This window comes from Calidris pugnax, unplaced genomic scaffold (genome assembly GCF_001431845.1).
Source record: "Calidris pugnax isolate Ruff unplaced genomic scaffold, ASM143184v1 scaffold57, whole genome shotgun sequence".
In the NCBI taxonomy this organism is placed as follows: Eukaryota; Metazoa; Chordata; class Aves; order Charadriiformes; family Scolopacidae; genus Calidris; species Calidris pugnax.
In genome coordinates this window covers 2,734,486-2,752,888 of record NW_015090813.1, presented here as the reverse complement: position 1 = coordinate 2,752,888, position 18,403 = coordinate 2,734,486, and the positions used below count along the sequence as shown (strand labels likewise).

The window sequence follows — 18,403 nt, the reverse complement described above, 5'->3', positions numbered from 1 at the left end:
GGGGGGCGGCGGGGCGGGAGGTGGGGAGCGGGGCAGGGGCGCTTTCCCCAGGGTGTCCAGGGGTGATGCTGGTGGCTGCTGGGGCGGTGGGAGGGGGATTATTGGAGGGCAGGGGCTGCTGGGGGGGGCTGGCTGGGGCATTGAGCCTGGTCTTGAATTTGGTGAAAAGCAAAACCCGAGGCGTCTCTCCTTTAAGTCTGGAAAGGTGGTTCCCAGGGCGCTGGACCAGTCCCAAACTATGGGGCTCGTCGCATCCCCAGCCCTAGACCCCAGAGTGTTTCTTATGATTCTATCTACAACTACTTGAAAGGACATTGTAGGAGAGGTTGGTGCTGGTCTCTTCTCACAGGTGTGATAGAACGAGAGGGAATGGCTTCAAGCTACAACAGGGGAGGTTTAAACTGAACATCAGGAAAGAGTGTGGTCAGACACTGGCATAGGCTGTCCAGGAAGGTGGTTGAGCCACCCACCCTTGGATGTGTTTAGGAGTTGTTTAGATGTGGTGTTGGGGGGTATGGTGTAGGGGAGAACTTTGTACAGTAGGTAGATGGTTGGACTCGATGATCCCAAGGGTCTTTTCCAACTTAAACAAGGTTCAGGCTGGATACTAGGAAAATTTTTTTCACTGAAAGGGTTATCAGACATTGGAATGGGCTGCCCAGGGAGGTGGTTGAGGCACCATCCCTGGAGGTGTTCAAAAGACAGGTTGATGAAGTGCTGGGAGGTATGGTTTAGAGATGATGCTCCTTGTTTGTTGTGTGGGTGTCTATTTTTGTCAGTTAGGTTGACGGTTGGACAAGATGATCTTTAAGGTCCCTTCCAACCTAGAAGATTCTGTGAATTAAATGATTCTATGATTCTTATCCTAAGAAAGAGCTACCACGGGAGTTGGGTGGTATCGGGGTCAGATTATCAGAGGTGGGGTAAACCCCTACCACCACCACCACCTCCTGCCAGAGACAGAATTTGGAGAGACTGCACAGCGATACCCCTGTGTGGTCAGGCTGCTCAGATAGTGCTGTAGGGCAGCAGGGTCCTGGAAAAAACAAGCAGCAAAACCAAACCATCCCCCACGAGTAAATGGATATTGGTTAAAGTAAAACGGGAGGGTTTCTCGACTGTATCTGTGTGACAGAAAGAGTTAAAGAGGGGTTTTTGTTGTCGTTCTTGTTCATGGGGAGGTTTAACATCATCACTAGAGACGTGTTTCACATTAGTGCATGCTGTGAGCTCCGTCCCGCAGCACCTGGTCGTCTGGTGTGAGCCCAGGGCCAAACCCTGGTCCCCAAGGGGGGTCTCAGCTGCAGCCATGGCTCCTGTCAGCAGGGAGAGGAGCCCCGGCCACCGGCGCATCGATTGGGAGGCCAGAAGGGACCGTTACATCATTTAGTCTGACCTCAGACAGGAGCGAGGTGCTGGCTGGGAAACAAAAAGAAAATTGCCAGGGACTGAGTCTCTGCGCTGAAACACAGTATTTCTTCCTGACATTGTCGGCTTTGACAAAGAGACTCTTCCCCCAAAAAAACCCTGAGATTAGTGGCAGGGGCTCTCTGCATGAAACGCTTACACAGAGATGTGTGCATCATAAGTGGAAGCTTCCGAATGTAATGACTGGAAGTGTATTTTACATGCCAACGGATCTGACTTGCCATTGTTCCTCTTGCTTTTCATAAGTAGGACTGGTAGCAAAAAATGGACTGTTTTCCAGTAAGAAAGAGCTTACTGAAAAAAAGAGTTGAGAGATAAAAAATAAAGAATATAATATGTTTTGCTCAAAGTTGTCAGCGGAGACGACATTGTAAAAAAATGGAATTTCAGATAAGCATAATGTTCTCTCTCTTCTTCCCATGTCTTTCTTTTTAACCTCTATTTATTTTGCTAATGCTGGGGAGAAAGTAGGAAAGGAACAAAAATTTTAAAAGTAGGTGATGATTTAGCAAAGAAGTTGGGATGCTGACTGCTCCAAGATCAATGTTTTCCTTACTTAACTTTTTTCAAAAGTAACCCTTCAATATATGGTGAAAAAATGCTATTTTCTTTAAACATAACACAGCCCTGGCAGGGGGCTGGATCTGTCTTACTGCACTTTGATGTTCAGTCTTGTCTTCACTTGTGGTTTTATGGATCTGGCTGCCCACTATTTTACTTAAGTTTGGTACTGGTCTCCAAAAATGGAGCAAGACAGTATGGAATAAGGCTCCTCAACTTACATCCTGCTTTTTTTCCAGAATTAAGAAGGTCCATAACCCCCTTGCACTGGCATGGGGATGGAGCATCACAGCAGTGCCAGGCTGTACTGGGACACGATCCCCAGAGACAAGAAGGGTTAATCACCTCCCCGGCCCTGTGCATCCCTCAGTCCAGTGCACCATCTGCTACACACCAGTGGGTCCTCCTGGGAGCCTGAGAAATGCATATTTACGGCAGATAGACGTGGGTATCTGGCTTGCATGGTGTGGCAGGAAAAGGGACAACACAATTTGCGGTTAATGAAGTCCAGTGCAGAGCTGCATCCCCCAGTAATTTATCACCTTGGAAAGCAGGGGTGTGATGCCAGACAAATAACTGGTCCTGTGGGAGGGCAGGACACCGGGAAGGCAGGACCAGGAGGGTGGGAAGATGATGATGAGGAGGAGCAGCAGTGCCCAGAAGAGCTTGTGGGGTAAATTTGTCCCAGCTGGCTCTTAGAGAGCCTGCAGCAGGGCCCCTGCGGGGGCTCTAAATCACACTGATTGCACAGTCAATAAAGAAAGCCTCACCGGTCCCCGCAACCAGGCTGTTGGCTTTTAAACCTCTTCAGATGAAAATCTGTTTATTGCTGCGTTGTTAGAATTGCAGAGGAACTGCACTGAGTCCAGTGATGTTAGAAGCAGAAAGTAACTTTGGGGAAGAGTTTCGATACAGACGAGCTCGAGGCAAATTCTAGTCTGGTTTATTCCATGTAAGCCAGGAGCCACTCAGGTGACCTTGGGACAGCTAGCTTAAATCCAGAGTGCTGCCACTTATTCCAGAAGAACCACTCTCTGCCCATGCTGGTACAACAGAGGCCAGAAATCCTCCTTTTGCATATATTTATAAGTTCTTTCCCAGCCTGTGTGACTGTTTTGGGGCAGCAGTGTCCTGGGCTGTCTCCATCGCTCTGGGCAGCACTGGATGCCACAGGCACAGCCTGAGGTGTGTCTCCAGCAGCATCTGCAGGTGGTTTGGTTTGGCAGCATCCAGCATCTGGATGCTCCTGCCCTGCTCTGCCTGCTCTGAGCCCTTCCCGCTCCTTCATGGCCATGGGAGATCGCCCCAGCCCTTCCCACCTGGCTTATCCCCTTTCCTCCTTCTCCCATTTCCCTGACCCTTCCTGGATGACACCAGTTGTACAGTGATAATAAGGTCTGGTCCCATGCTCCCATCACCTCGGTTGTCCCTGTTACATCCTCACCTCGTCTGTTCCCCCCATGTTCTCCCAGGCAAGGCTTTCTGCACCATGGTGCTCGTATGGCACCGGCTGCACCTGCTCATCTCCCTGCAGGATGGAGCCAGACCCTTTCCCCTCGTAGCGAGACAGGGAACTACAGATGAGGACACCCCGGCTGTGATGACCACTGTGGGGTTGAAACATGGCTGTACCGGGGAGAGAGGTACCACCACTTTCAAGGTGGCCACCCCGTGGCTCTTGCCCCCTCCTTGCTGCTGGCCTCCGGGGAGAGACAAACCAAGGAAAGAGATCCAGGAAGAAGCTCATTTAAAGGATTTATTCCTTTTCCTCCCCTTTTTGGTGGTCTGCTGTGCTGGGGTGGTCACAGCTGCCCCTTCCCCAGTATCTTCCACACGTGCACGTGTGTGACTTGGCTGGGAATTTTGATGGGAAAACCTTGTTGAGGAAAGGCAGCATTACCTACCAGAACGCTTCCCAGAAAGCCCTCGGGGTTCCCCTCTCTGCTTCTGCTCTTGGTGTCTCGTAGGGTTTGGTTTAAGTGATCACTTAACGTGAACCCTGTGAAATTTCTGTGTTCCCACCAGCAATGGATTCGTTGAGGAGGAGAAGGAAGGATGTGGGTTTGCCATTTTCACAAGGACTCTCGCCTACCATGCTGGTGGAGGGCAAAGAGAATTTTAATTCATCTTTAAGGGTAGTAGAAGTAGGTTTGTAAATTTGGGGGCATTTCTGAAAGTCCTGAAGAAACAGAAGTCCAGGGTTTTAGAAACGGGTTTCATCTTCAGCTCATGCTGGCCCTTGCCTGCTCAAGAATCTGGGCACCTAAAAGTCTCTCCAGATGGCAAAATCATGTCCCTGCGTATCTCTGAAGGAGGTAACACTTTGAAAGACTTTCCAAATGAGTAAAAACAAGTGGTGCATTTGTGCCTGTAAGCCAGCAACGTGTGGTTAGCCCATCTGAGGAAGAATGACTAAACTCGGGATTTTCAGTTTTTTTCGTAGAGGACTTTAAGCTAATAAAGAAATTGTGACTTCTCTGCCAGTTTCGAAAGGCTAATCTTTGGTGCCAGGCTTATTCAGCACTCTCAGTGCCCTATATCCCACCACAATGTGCAGGGCAGCAGGATTTCTTTCAAGCTTTCACTCCCATTTTTCCTGATTAAAGTCCAGTCTTCAGGCAGTTCTCCTTGTGGATCATAGAATCATAGAATGGTTAGATTTGGAAGGGACCTTAAAGATCATCCAGTTCCAACCCCCCTGCCATGGGCAGGGACACCTCCCACCAGATCCGGTTGTTCCAAGCCCCATCCAGCCTGGCCTTGAACCCCTCCAGGGATGAGGCAGCCACAGCTTCTCTGGACAACCTGTTCCAGTGTCTCACCACCCTCACAGGAAAGAATTTCTTCCTAATATCTAATCTAAACCTCCCCTTTTTCAATTTAAACCCATTGCCCCTCGTCCTATCACTCACTCCCCATAAAGAGTCCCTCCCCATCTCTCCTGTAGGTTGCATTTCCCTGAGCATCCCCTGTCTGCTCTGCAGAGAATATGCCTCTGGCTGGCCCTAGGTGGGTCCAGAAATGGTTCCAGGCCGACTTCTCGGTGTTGCTTGCTGGCAGACGTTGCACCAGATTAAGAAAGTGGTGTCTGCCCTCCCACGTGCAGCTTGTTTTGGGAGTCTGCACTGAGCAGTCCTCGTGGGTTTGAATGGAGGCGGGATGACAGACAACACTGATGGTTTTATAAGCTGGTGTGGTCAGAGCTCAAAATACAAGGAAATAAGCTGGGGAGAAAATAGACCTCTGCCTGGGCCAGGGTTCTCTGTCACCCACCCTGCAGTGTGCATGTATTTCCATCACTAGACTGGGGATTTATCCTCATACTGCAAGCCCAGCCATGGACAAACCGTGCCCTCCCCACCACATACCAGATTTTAAACTGGAGCTGGAGAACTCCCCCAAGCTGGAGTCCTGGTGGACAACATCCTACAGCATCTTAGGAGAGCAACGTTACCCCAAAACATGCTTAACTCCTTGTGCTCTGCAGTGATCGCTGCACCAGCAACAGGGGCTGGGTCGTGAACTGACCTTTTGTCGAGCAGCTGACTTCAGAAGAGCTTCTGGTAATAATGAGTCAGTGTTTATTAAAGAAAAAACCCCTTGCTCTGATAACAGACGCATGTGTGTGATAAGCAATGTCAGCATTCGTGCCTTTGGCTTCCGACTGTGTATTTTAAGGTATTTGTCAAAGGTAGGCAGCAAAAAGGGCCGTGATGGTACAAGCATGGGAACAGCCATTGCATTCACAAACCAGCTCCTCTGCAGGTGTGAAGCAGTGTCACCTCCTCCTGTCACACAAGCTTCCACACGCAGAGAGGCCACAGGAGTAAATACACCAGCGTCAAACTGGTCTAAACCAGGTGTAAACCAGGAGTAAATATACTGGTGTCATCCCTGGCATTCACGTCCTCCCCCAGAGCCAGTGATGCCAAACAGTAAATATACTGGTGTCATCCCTGGCATTCATGTCCTCCCCCAGAGCCAGCGATACCACGGTGTGCCCGCTCCTGTCTTTCACTCTTCCTAGCAGAAAGGGGTTTTCTAGCATCTCACCACGATGCTGCCACCACCTTTTCCTACAGCGAGAGCGAGGTGACTTCTCCCACCCCTGCTTTCCTTTCCTCTGCTGGTAACAGCCCAGAGCATCGCTCATCTCCTCTGGGAAACTGCACTTGCCCTGGGTTACGTGGGGCTGGGGCACCATGGGGGTGGTCTCCCCCTTCACAGTGTTCAGTCCCCAACACTTGGTGCCTCCAGCTTTGCTCTGCACTGCACAGTTTGGGCTGGTTCACACAGGCTCCATGAGATCTTGGTTTCTGCCCTCTAGGAAATTAGTCAGTTCCTCATCTCACCTCCAGCTTTGGCACCAACACAAACACACACACACTCTTTCTCTCTTGCCTCCTCTGTGACGCCCCAGCAGAAGGCTGAGGCCGCTTTTCAAGTTAAGTTCTCCCAGGAGAGAAGATCTGTGGACAGAGATACTGGGGCTTGTTTGCTGTTTGTGAGCCTTATGGAGTGGTATGCTGCTAACCCCTTTCAGGAGGCAAAATGGAGAGTTAGAGGTGAAAGCTGCTGAAATTCTGGGACCGAGTTTTGATAAAAAGCAGATGGCATTTTAGTCGTTCTTTTTCCACTCAGTAAACGGGGCCAAATGTTCAGAAAGTTGTCTGTAAATATATTGCCCTGCTTTGCAACTATCTCAAAAAAAATAATAAAAAAGAAAAGCTGTAAATACGACTTTAACAAGACTGCCATCCCCCAAAGGGCGGTGACCTGCCCTTTATTGACCTCATGTCAACACTTGGCAGCAAGGAGCCACTTCTTGCCTCTGATGCTCCTCTGCTGTGTCACTTGTTCCCAAAATAGCCTCGTTCCCTGGTGCTCACGTTCAGATGGTGCGCAGCCACACAGAGCCCGCTGCCCTGACGCACAGATTTGAGGAGTTTGAGCTCTTTAAGAGGCAGGAAGCTCCCCCGTGGGTCTGCAGAAGGCAGTTTAAGCACCTCTAATCAAGGCCAGCTTGGCTACTTCTGCAGGTCACCTGGGAGCCCAGCTGGGCTCACTCAGAGCAGCCTCCTTTTCTCCTGTGTTACAGAGTCAGAGTGTGGAGGTCTGTGTCCAACCCAGCTGCTCCAGGGACCTTCACCATCCCTGGAGGTGTTCAAAAGACAGGTTGATGTAGTGCTGGGAGGTATGGATTAGTGATGGTGATACTACTTGTGTGTTGTGTAGGTGTCTGTTTTTGTCAGTTAGGTTGACGGTTGGACAAGATGATCTTTGAGGTCCCTTCCAACCTAGAAGATTCTGTGATTCTGTTGTCAGTGGGGAGAAGTGGACACTTCTGGGTAAAGGATGTGGCTCCTCTTCTCCCAAAGCCAGCAGGAGAGGTGGGGAAGGAAGACTGGTGCCCTGCAAACGCCCATGTCTCCCCACTGCCTCTAAAAGGATCTTGGGGTGAGCAGCCCCTATGCTGGTGCTGAGGTTGCCTGAATTTGGGCAGACACCCACCGGGGTGCCTTGGCTGGTGGCCCCAGGTCTTGCCTGTGGTGCTTGGCCAGCTCTGCAGGGCTTGGAGCATTGGTATTCAAGGAGAAATTTGTCGGCATCCAGGAGGTGGGAGCACAAAGAGACTTTATCCTCTTCCCGTGAACGCTTTGTAGCATCACCTCCTCTAAATGCTCAAACCCCTCACCTTTGCGGGAGCTTTGCTGGGTGATGGAAGCTAATAACTGAGCTGATAACACACTCATTCTTGTTTTCAGCCCCTGAAGACTGTTCCTCCCCGCCGGTGCTCAGCGCCATCGCTCTTATTCAGCAAGGGTTTGAGCAAGCCATGGTTGCCTTCAACCAGGTATGTCCATCGTGTGCCATACACACACTGCCCACACAGGTGTGTGATGCCCAGGAGCAAGGTGATATACCTTGGCTTGTGCGTGCACGCACCGTGTGGTGCCACTGTCGGTGTCCTGCAGAAGAGGACCCCAGGCGAGCTGTAGATGAGGAAGCATGCAGATGGTGCCTGGGGCAGTGGAGCTGGGCAGAGTTGTGGGTGCAGAGTTGGGGCTGCTGTTACAGAGGGGACAGAGGGGAGAGGTGGTGGGAATGACATCTCCTGGCATTGCCCCCAGCTGCTCTTCTCCCTGTGCGAGCCCAGCAGGAGCTCAGCCTCTTCCTCCCATCTCTCCCACCCCATGCCAAGGGCTGCCAGCGCAGGCTCCTTCTTCATACTAGCTTCTTCTTATGCTGCTTAGAAACCTCTGTTGGCAGTTTCTCCTGCAAAGCATTTCAGTTCTTTGCTTTCCAATTGTTTTTTTTTTTTTTCTTTCTTTCTTTTTGGGTAGCAAAGCCTTTAAAACAGGCAGAAGAGCTGGCTGCGATAGCATTTACTGCCTTATTTTGCTACAGGTCATGGCTTGCCTACCCAAACTGCTGGGAAATTTCTGCTGACATTCCGGGCAGTGCCTCCTTCCTTCATTAAACTGATTTCCAATAAGCAGAGAAATACTGTCGTGTAAAAAGCAGCTACTCCACTGCAATGCCCTGACTCCTCTTGTATCCTCTAATAAACCCAGTCCATTTAGTCAAACAGCACTGCTAACTGGGCATGGTGGGGTTGCAATTAGGCTCGTTATGTGTTTAAAAAAACAAAACTTAGGAAAGGCAGGAAGGGCAGTAGTATCTTGGGTTTTCAGGCAGCAAAAGTCTGAGTCCTTGAGCATTCCTTGCTTGGAGAATGGGGCAAATTGTGCTGTACGAGCAGTTGCAGTTAATTATTCTTCAGTTATGTCTCTTCACAGTGAGCACATTTTTTGCATTCAGTTCTTGACATGAACATCAGGAGCTGTCAGACTGTGAGAAAGGCTGAATTTAGCACGTTTTCCTTTCACTGGAAACAGTCCCGATTGAAGTCTGCCTAGTGGCTCTGTGTGACACCTCCTGGTTTGCCATATGGCTCCATCTCGGGGCCCTGGAATTATCCTACAGCCTGGGGACAGGTGGAACTCAAATACTGAAAAAGTGCCCAGGACTCACTGCTCTGTTTTCTTTGATGCCATAATTTACTAAGTGTTACAAGTGAAAAATACTGTCACCACCCCCTCACCCCACCAAGCCACATAAACTCCAGGAGCCTGAGCCTGCAGGAAAAAGGGGCTGTTGATGCCTCCATAGGAAGGACACAACAGCATCCCCGTGTTCTCTGGTGGTGGGTCCAGCCTCTGGCTTTGGCTTTCAGACCACTGCTTGTGAGAACAGACCATGGTGGGCAGGAAAGTGGTCCCATGTGCCTCGTTCCCCCTTCATGCACAATACGGGTTCTTCCTCTCATTTCTGCAGGAGGCAGCATTTACCAAGAGCACAGTGCACTCCCGGTGGTGTAATCCACTAATTTGCTAATTTGCAGCTGGTGCCAATAGCTAATTTGCCTGTGGCCTGGGTGTATGGAGGAGGGAGGTGTGCTCTGGCAGTCTCCCCTATTTTACTGCCCCCCTGCAAAGCCAGTTTAAGGTATCTCAGCAGGACATGCAAACATCAGGTGTCAGCACCGCGCTGCTCCTATGATGGGAAAAGGGAGGGAGAGGGCAAGCAGCAGAACTGGGAAAAAGTAGTCCTTGGGACTTGGGTTTGTCGGTTTGTGCTTCAGGTGGTGAGCTGGGGCAGGGCAGAGAAGAGAGAACCTCCAAGCAGTGGTTTAGCAGGAGCTACTGCCCCCCTTCTCCCCACACCTTGCCCCTGCAGCCAGCCCGGCTGTCCAAGGAGCATCGCCGTGTGGGCAGGAGAGCTGTGGTGGTTTTCATACCCTCCCCAGCTTGCTCCTCTGAGTGACTGTCCCTTGGGATGCTGCTAATCCCACCAAATAGCCAAGGCAGAGCCACAGCTGCTTCACCAGCACCTGCCTCAAAGCACCAATGGCCACAAAGGCCTTGGGCAACCTCATAGAATCACATGGGGTTGGAAGGGACCTCTGGAGATCATCTAGTCCAACCCTCATGCCAAAGCAGGTCCACCCAGAGCAGGTTGCACAGGAACGTCTCCACGCAGCTTTTGAATGTCTCCAGAGAAGGAGACTCCACCACCTCCCTGGGCAGCCTGTTCCAGGGCTCTGCCACCCTCAAAGTGAAGAAGTCCCTCCTTGTGTTTAGGTGGAACTTCTTATATTCAAGTTTGTGTGCATTTCCTCTAGTCCTGTCCCTAGGCACCACTGAAAAAAGACTGGCCCCATCCTCTTGACACCCACCCTTGAAGTATTTATAAGCATTGATCACATCTCCCCTCAGCCTTCTCTTCTCCAGGCTCTAGAGCCTCTGTACCTACAGAAGCATAAGTAGAAAAGTCTCTATTACGCAGGAAAATTGTCACAGGTTGGAATTTTCACAAGAAACCCACCTTCATAGAGCTGTCACCTTTCAGGATTTGGATCAGTCACAAATGGAATATGCCCTGAATGCTTCTGAGCAGGTAGTGAGCTATACAAATACCACGGAGCACTTACTGGAGCATTACCCTTCCTAGTTACTATACAGCAATGATGAACTTCAAGTGGAGGCAAAAGCCTTTGTGATATGGTTGCCAAACTCGTGAACCATCCAGTCCTGACTGTTCTCAGTCTAAATGGTGATTTTCCCCTTTCCCCTACAGATGTTCACATGACTGGGCTAATGCAGGTGGTTGTAGTAACTGAACCATAAGTCATTTCCAGAAAATTGACGAGTTTATTCATCTTGCAGATTCAACTGCCTGGAGATTAGTCTCCTTCAGCTCTCAGACCAGTTCCTGGTTGCAGTACTGTGCAGGACACTCTCTAATCAACTAGCGCAGACCCAGACATCGACTGAAGAGTTAGCTCATGAGATAAAGTCACTGCAGTGTCTGGTTTCTGAACCTACTGAGCAATTATCAGTAGCACTAGGAGAAGGTAACCTAAGCATAATCCCACACTTACTTTCTGGTTATTGGCCAACATGCCAATCAGAAATCCTTGGGATTTGTGTTGGAAAGCTATCAATCACAAACTTCAAGAATTAAGTAGGGCATACCTTTTATTTTAAAGCACACAGCAAACTGAGACCCTGAAGGAACTTGCTCCTTGGGGTGTTGTCTAGGGACATTTCCTAATGTTTATTTTTGTACCAGGCATCTTCTGAACCTCTGAGGCTGAGTTTGCATGCTGCTCATTAGGTGATAAATTCATTACCTGCTTCTGGCAGGGAACAAATTAAAAAAGGCACATCCTCTTCAGACATTTATGAGGATGGGAACCCTGCTCCAAAGGTTTTCCACTGTATTTTCCACTGACATAGTGCTGGAGAGGTCGGTGGACCCAGACCAACTCTTGCTATGCTTGCAGATGCAATTGCAGAAGATGAGAGCAGAGTACTGAAGATGTCACTCAACTGGGCTTTCAGGAGAGTGAGGCAAGTCTGACCTTACTGTGGTGCTGGGAAAGCAATTTAATTAACCACTGTCTTGATTTCCAGCCTGATAGGGAAGCTAGCACTGCGTTTCCGTGCAGATGGAAACGTTTGTTCAGGGGGGCTTCACACTGATAGAAGAAGGAGTGGGAGAGCTTGGGCTCTGTGTGATCTTTTCTGTGTTGCCCTGGCTCTTTCCCCTGCCCAGGCAGCCAGGTCCAAGCAGGGAGGCACAGCATGTACTGAACTCTCCTACAGAGATGCTGGATCCCATCCCAACACTGAAGATCTGATTCCTGTCATCACGCAGCCACATTTAGTCGTCTTTTTTATTTATTTTTATTTTTTTCGGTGGTGTGACAGGCTTGCCTTGCCAAGCTAAGAAAGCCCAGGGAAATATCTGCAGAGATGCAGAGGGGGTGAGTCATGCAGTGTCTGGGAGCTGATGGCAGAGACCCTTGTGTGGAAAGCTGTGGTTAAAGGAGGTGGGAGGGTTTCTTGCCGGCCACAGGACTAAGTGGGCAGGTGTAGATGAGTCAAGTGAAGGTTGCTGCAAAACAAGATCTCTGAAGGTGAAATCAGGGGGATTGCTGGTAACACTAGGGAGTTTTATGGGTCAGCTCGAAGCTTCAATTTCCCCTCGATACCCTCCTACTACTTCTTGACAACCATGCTGTTCCTGCCCTTCACTTTTTCTCTTCATTCACTTTTACTCTCTTCTTCCATTCTTCATCCTTTGTGTGCTTATACTAGCTAAATGCTTTAGCTCCCTTCTTTAACCAGATGATGAGAGTACTGTGAGCTTTCCTTCATAGGCTGATGGGAAAATAATGAGTTAAAAAAAATAATACCATTGTAGCACCAGCCATATGGCAGCATAGTGGGTAGGGTACTGCCTTTCAAGGGAAGAATGGGCATCCACCCCTTGCTCTGGTCCAGACGACCTGTACCATCTTCAGCGTGACGTTTCACCTCTCTGCGCCACGAGTCCCCATCTGTCACAGGAGGTTAATCATGCTGCCTTTCCTCATAGGGATATGGGGAGGAAAGGAGTAGTTAACACGAGGAGGCACTCAACCCAGCGATGGGGCTGGTTCATTTGGAGGTAGGCTGAGACAGTCAGGAACTGCAGAGACCTGGAGCAAACCCCAAAAGATGATTTTTTTTCAGGGTAAGACTTGTCCCTTTATTAACTGTTAGCATAACAGGACTCTCATCCATACAGGGATCCCTCTTTTTTTTCATAATGCAAATAATAACTGAAAGTACTTCCTATTAATTGAGAGCAGTTTACTTGAAAAAGAGTTTTGTGAAAACAAAGCTATTTATAAACACAGAAGTAACATATTCAGCTTCTCGTGCGGGTTGCTTCAAAGCAGTTCATAGAAACTGTTCTGATGAGAAACTCAGAGGTTGGCTGACATTATTATAGAAGCTGTCTGCTTTCTTTGGAAATGCTACGCTTTTTGTTGAAAAAAAAAAACCCACTAAAAATATCACCCAAACTGAAAAGCTGTTCAATGGGAAAAATATGTCACAGTTGTTGGTAGAGACCTTAAAACTGTCATTTTACCTGTTTTCATGTGAGTTTCTGTGTCAGTCGCCTTTGTGCTTTTGACAAATTACAGTCTCATGAAAGTTGCAATCCAGATTTGTTCAATGAACACCAAAACTATGGTTTTCACACCAGGAAAGCAGCGTCTCCCTGCCACTCACTAATGTCACTGCATCAGCCACATACATGTGGCTCCAAGACCAGTCGCTGGGGTCTGTGATCAGATGTATTTGATGGGGTGAACGGGGAGCTGAGGCATCTCCTGTACAGGGTTTAGCCCATGGTGGGACAGCCTGCAGAGCCCACGCTGCTGGCATGATGAGAAAAGCATCCAGGTTGTCCCTAGATGCAGATGCATCAGGGTGTCCATGCAGCTCTGAAATGGCTGAAGGGACTTCAGGTGTTACTGCCCTGTTCCTACTTGTCACCCTTCCCTCTTTTGGTGCGAGATCACAGGTCTGGTACCGAGTCTGCTACTTCTATCTTATGGTGCTGAGTGATGGGGCTTGAACTAAGCTGGAGAATTTCCCCTGGAGAGAGCCTGGGAGCACTCACTGGCTCCGTTTTTACCTGCTCACTGGTGGGACCAGGATGCTCATCGGGTGGGCAGTGACAAGCAGCATCCAGCTGCTTCAGCCACAGTTATTCCTCACAGGACAGAGCCTGTGCTTCCACCAATGCACCTTGTTTAAAGCAGTAAAACTTTTATTATGTGTCCAAGCTTCAGTTCTAACCAGCTTGTCTCTAATAATTTCATTTTATTTCTAAATTAAACTCTTGGGGAAGCCAGAAAGGGTTTTCCTGACCTTTCTGCATTCCCAGCTATTCCCACACACAGCTATTCCCATCTATGTGCCACAAGAAATGTGTAGGGGCCAGTGCAATGTTGCTACTGGACACACCTAGGACTTGGCTGAGTCCAGCAGTACTGCAAACATCTGGACAAACTTCATCTGGAGACGGCCAGCACCCTGCGGCGCTCACGGGATGCTTTCCAGTACTGCAAACATCTGGACAAACTTCATCCAGAGACGGCCAGCACCCTGCGATGCTTTTAGAATACAGAATTCTGTGGGTTTTTCTTTTTAAACAATGTTGTACCAAGAAAAGAGAGCTTGTAAAAGACCTTAGAGGGATGGGGGATTCCATGCTATGGTCCTGTCAAAGGAGTGGTCTGAGAAGAGATGGCCTCAAACCGAGAGATGCGCTGACGAAAATCGGGAGCATCACATCGCGGGTCTCGGCGCGGGCTGATTAACACCCATGACAGCTTACATCCTGTCTGCTGGTGGAAAGGAAACGTGCCGTAGGCGTCCCGAGGCTGACATTCGTGCCTGACATTTCCCCCGTGCTGCTGCCGGTGGGGTGGGCAGCGCAGCCGGTGGCGGGACGGCATGCAGACCTCTGGCACCCCGGGAGCAGGGGGACACCCGTCTGGGACGGGGGGCTAGGGGGAGCAGTATTGCTCTGATGGGGGTCACAGGTTGACTTATGGGGTGGAATGACACCCTCCCTGCTGACTGATGCCACCCCCTAGTTAACCACTGTCCCTTCTGCCTCAGCAGTTTTCTGCATGGCATTTGCTGCTGCATTTGGAGATCTTGGAAAGGTGTGTGTAGCCCATTAACAGGCAGGAGGACCAGTGCTCCCCAGCCTGCCAGGATTCTGGTGATGCCTCCAGGGCCTTCAGCCAGGACTCCCCCTCCTCCAGCAGCAGGAGGCAGCCCACAGAGTTCTGAGGCCACATCTGGAGCACTGTGTCCAGTGCTGGGCTCCCCAGTTCAAGAAGGATGGGGAACTGCTGGAGAGGGTACAGTGGAGGGCTATGAAGATGATTAGGGGCCTGGAGCATCTCCCTTACAAATAGAGGCTGAGGGACTTGGGTCTTTTTAGTCTGGAGAAGAGAAGGCTGAGTGGAGATCTGACCAATGCTTATAAATACTTTAAGGGTGGGTGTCAAGAGGATGGGGCCAGTCTTTTTTCAGTGGTGCCCAGGAACAGGACTAGAGGAAATAGGCACAAACTTGAATATAAGAAGTTCCACCTAAACATGAGGAGGAACTTCTTTACTTTGAGGGTGGCAGAGCTCTGGAACAGGCTGCCCAGAGAGGTGGTGGAGTCTTCTTCTCTGGAAACATTCAAAACCCACCTGAACATGTTCCTGTACTACTTGCTTTGGCCGGGGGGTTGGACTAGATGATCTCCAGAGGTCCCTTCCAACCCCATATCATTCTGTGACTCTTTGATTCTGCCCTTGTCTCACTGGGGCAACATGTCTTCTAGAAAATAGGGTGCTCTCGGGGACTTTCCCCATCACTGGTACGGGATTGTCCCTGTTGGAAAGTGTTCAGGTGTTCCCAGCTTGGCTCTGCCCAGGCCATCTGTAGGAGACCCTTGCCAGCACTGTCTGGAAACTGGCACGAGCTGGCCATCCCCAGTGGGCAGCTTTGACAAGGCATCCCTTCTTGGCAGGGTGGTAGCCTTGAACAGCAAGGACATGAGCTGCCCCATGCCAGGTCTCCCCAGAGCCAGGCTCATGGAATGTGCCAGCATTGCCATGGCCTGTGTTTGGCATCTCCCCCAGTCACTGGGTGAGGACACTATGAAGGACCATCCTCTGCCCTGAGCCCAGGGCATGGGCAGGACCCAGCCATGCCAGTGGTGCACCCCTGGTCTCTTTAGCTCCCTTCCCCACTCAGAAAACCCACTTTCCCCCTGTTGGTTTCATAAATCAGACCTCAGTGTGAGATTCCCTGGTGCTATGAGAGCATTTGGGAGGCTTCATCCACAATAACAGCACTGTCTGGCTCCTCTATCTGGGGCTGCCCTGTGCAGCACCTCAGCCCTTGAGAGGGTTTCAAGGGATGCTCCTTGAGCAACTTTGGCACGTGGCTGCTTTTGGGGCACACAGGACAACCCCAGTTTCCCCACAGACAGCGAAGACTTTCACCTTGGCCACCCACAGTGCTCTCCCCTGTAGGGGTGGAAGGTTTCTTACTGAGCACGAAGGCAAAGCCGTTTCCTCTCAGAAGAGAGACCACAGGAACTTTGCATCTTTCCTCTGCGTGCAAAGCACTAGCAGCTGCCGCTTTCCATGGCAACCAGGCACCCTGTCCTGTCCTGTCCTGCCCTGCCAGCTCTCCTCATGGTGGCTCCCATCACCTCGGCCAGCCCATGGAGAAAAGATCAGGGGAAGGTGCCGAAGGTTGGCCAGAAGAAGACCTGTGGGAAAGAAACCAGGCAGAAGGAGTGGGAGCAAGTGAGAAAGTGTCTCCTTTCCTCAGCTTGGCAGGAGGTCCCCAGCCCCGTGCTCACAATGAATTGTCACCATGGCTGGGTGAGCAGAGGTTCTGCTAACAACAACGCAGAAAATGCCTGTCCGGCCCAAGGAGGAGCATTTCAAAGCCAGAAATCACGCCTGGGAAAGCACCAGGGAGAAGAAGGGAAAAAGCAGGAGTTCCCTATGAGGTCCCCCAGTTCAGGCAGGGAAGTGGAACTTCCAGGTGAGGGAATCTGAGGTGAAGATGGAGCGGATGATTTGTCTTTTTCCCTAGTTGGGGGTTCCTCTACCCCAAGCCCTGGCTTTGCGGATCCCTATGCAGGTGGTGGTCATGTTGCCAGCCCAAATTCAGTGGGGAGCAGCAGCCCCTTGGGAGACCCAGACCCACACCCAGCCACCCTCCTTCATTTTGGTGTCTCCTTGGCTCCAGGGCTGCTGGGTCAAGTAATCACAGACACAGAAGCTTCTTTTTCTGAAGCATCTTGAGAGCCTGAGTCACTTTTGCACTTGTGATTTAGTGGTGGCAGCCTATAGGCATTTGGGGGAGGATGTCCCTGGCCCTCTCCACCATAGTCCCATTCCCTGGGTCCATCTAGCCCTGCTTTGGGTACGTGTTTCTTCATTCTTCATCACCCTCTCCCAGGGAGCCTCTTTTCCCCACCCTTGCCCCTCATCACTCTGTTGTGTCCAGGGGACATCCTGCTGGTTCCTGGTCTGCAGGGCCCTCCCCAGGTGAGCCCCAGGGACAACTGGAAAAGCAAATCTGTGCACTTGCTGGCAGTGGTCTTGAAGGTGAGCTCTTCTGGCCTGCAGCACTGGGAGGACATTGCTCATCGGCACTGGCCCACTTCAGCGCCCAGAGCTGACCCAGTTGGGACTCCAAGCTAAAGGCAGAGCAAAGCCAGGCTAGATGTTTCAGGCTTAAGAAAGTTTGGCGTTTTGCTTTTCCACAGGAAACTCCCTTCATCCTCCCCCTTGGCATCCTCTCAGGGAGGAATACTCGGATTTATGCGTGTATGAAAAGCAGCAAAGAGCTGGGTCCTGTTACTACCCCAATGTGAGTGCACTTGGCATGTAGCCCACTTGTGCCAGTGTTGATGGGCACCTTTGAGAGCAGTAGAAACAAGAGATGGAGGGCTGCAGGGCCCTCCCAATGCTATGATAAGCCCCAGGGCTGAGCTGAGCCACATAACTCTCATCCTCCCCTTGCTCACATGTGCCTAGAGCAGTGCCCGTTCCCTGACAGAGAGCCTTCAGTGCTCACTGAAGCTAGAAGATCCAGGCAAGTCTCACCTCAGTAGGATGAGACACTTCCAGGCTTGTTTGGAGGTCAGCTTCAGATGGTGCCGTGGTCTCAGCCTGTACGGGCTATTTCAGCCACCAGCATGAATGGAACCAGAGGGTTTTTCCACCCATTCCCCATCTGCACTCTCACATTTGGCAGGCTTTTAAGCCCAGTCATGCAGTTATCCAGTGCCTCCACTGCCAGGCAACCTCCTGCTAGCCAAGCCCAGGAGCACTTAGCACCTACAGTCAGCCAAGCACGGGTGTCTGGAGCCTCACATGGCTGCGAGGGGCCCCAGAAGGTCTCTGTCCTTAAGAAAACCAAGGTTGAAATGGGTAAACACGATCACACAGCTCTTACTGCATGATGACACCTAGTACTCCTACTCTTTCTCCCATCCCCACATCACCTCCCACAAACAGCAGCTTTTACTTCAGTCTCCACAAAGCTGGTTAGTAGTTAAATGTCAAGCCAAGCAGCTAAAGCTTCGCAATTCTGAGCTCCCTGGTGCCACGCAGCTGGTACCTCGGGAGGAAGCAACGCACACTCTGTAGGTGGGTGTGATCCTCTCGTTGCACAAGAGGAGGGCGTTACTGGGGTATCGCTGGTGTTTCTCATTCCACACGTGATCCTGTCACCTGCTCTGCAGAGGAAAAGGCATGCAGCCAGTCCTGAGCCAGACAGGGAACAACCAGATGAAGCTGCAGGTGTCTGACGTAGGAGAACCTTCATACCTCCTGAAGGCGTGCTTCACACTGTATTGCTCCGACTGCTCTCTTCAAGGTCCCTGAAGATTTCGTTGAATTTCACTGAATTTTCACTGAATTTTTAGAGCTGGAAGGGACCATAGAGATCATCTAGTCCAACTCCCCTGCTGAAGC

General features: G+C 50.6%; 1 protein-coding gene across 4 annotated transcripts in view; it reads left to right on the top strand.

Moving 5' to 3' along the window:
* The window catches only part of TAGAP (T-cell activation RhoGTPase activating protein), a 65,807-nt gene that overhangs the window by 9,904 nt on the left and 37,500 nt on the right, over positions 1-18,403 (top strand). For all 4 annotated transcript variants that reach the window (XM_014939543.1, XM_014939541.1, XM_014939542.1 and 1 more), the window contains exon 2: positions 7,755-7,843. In XM_014939543.1, coding sequence (XP_014795029.1) covers positions 7,755-7,843 — 89 coding nt within the window. The remainder of the gene's footprint in view (positions 1-7,754; positions 7,844-18,403) is intronic.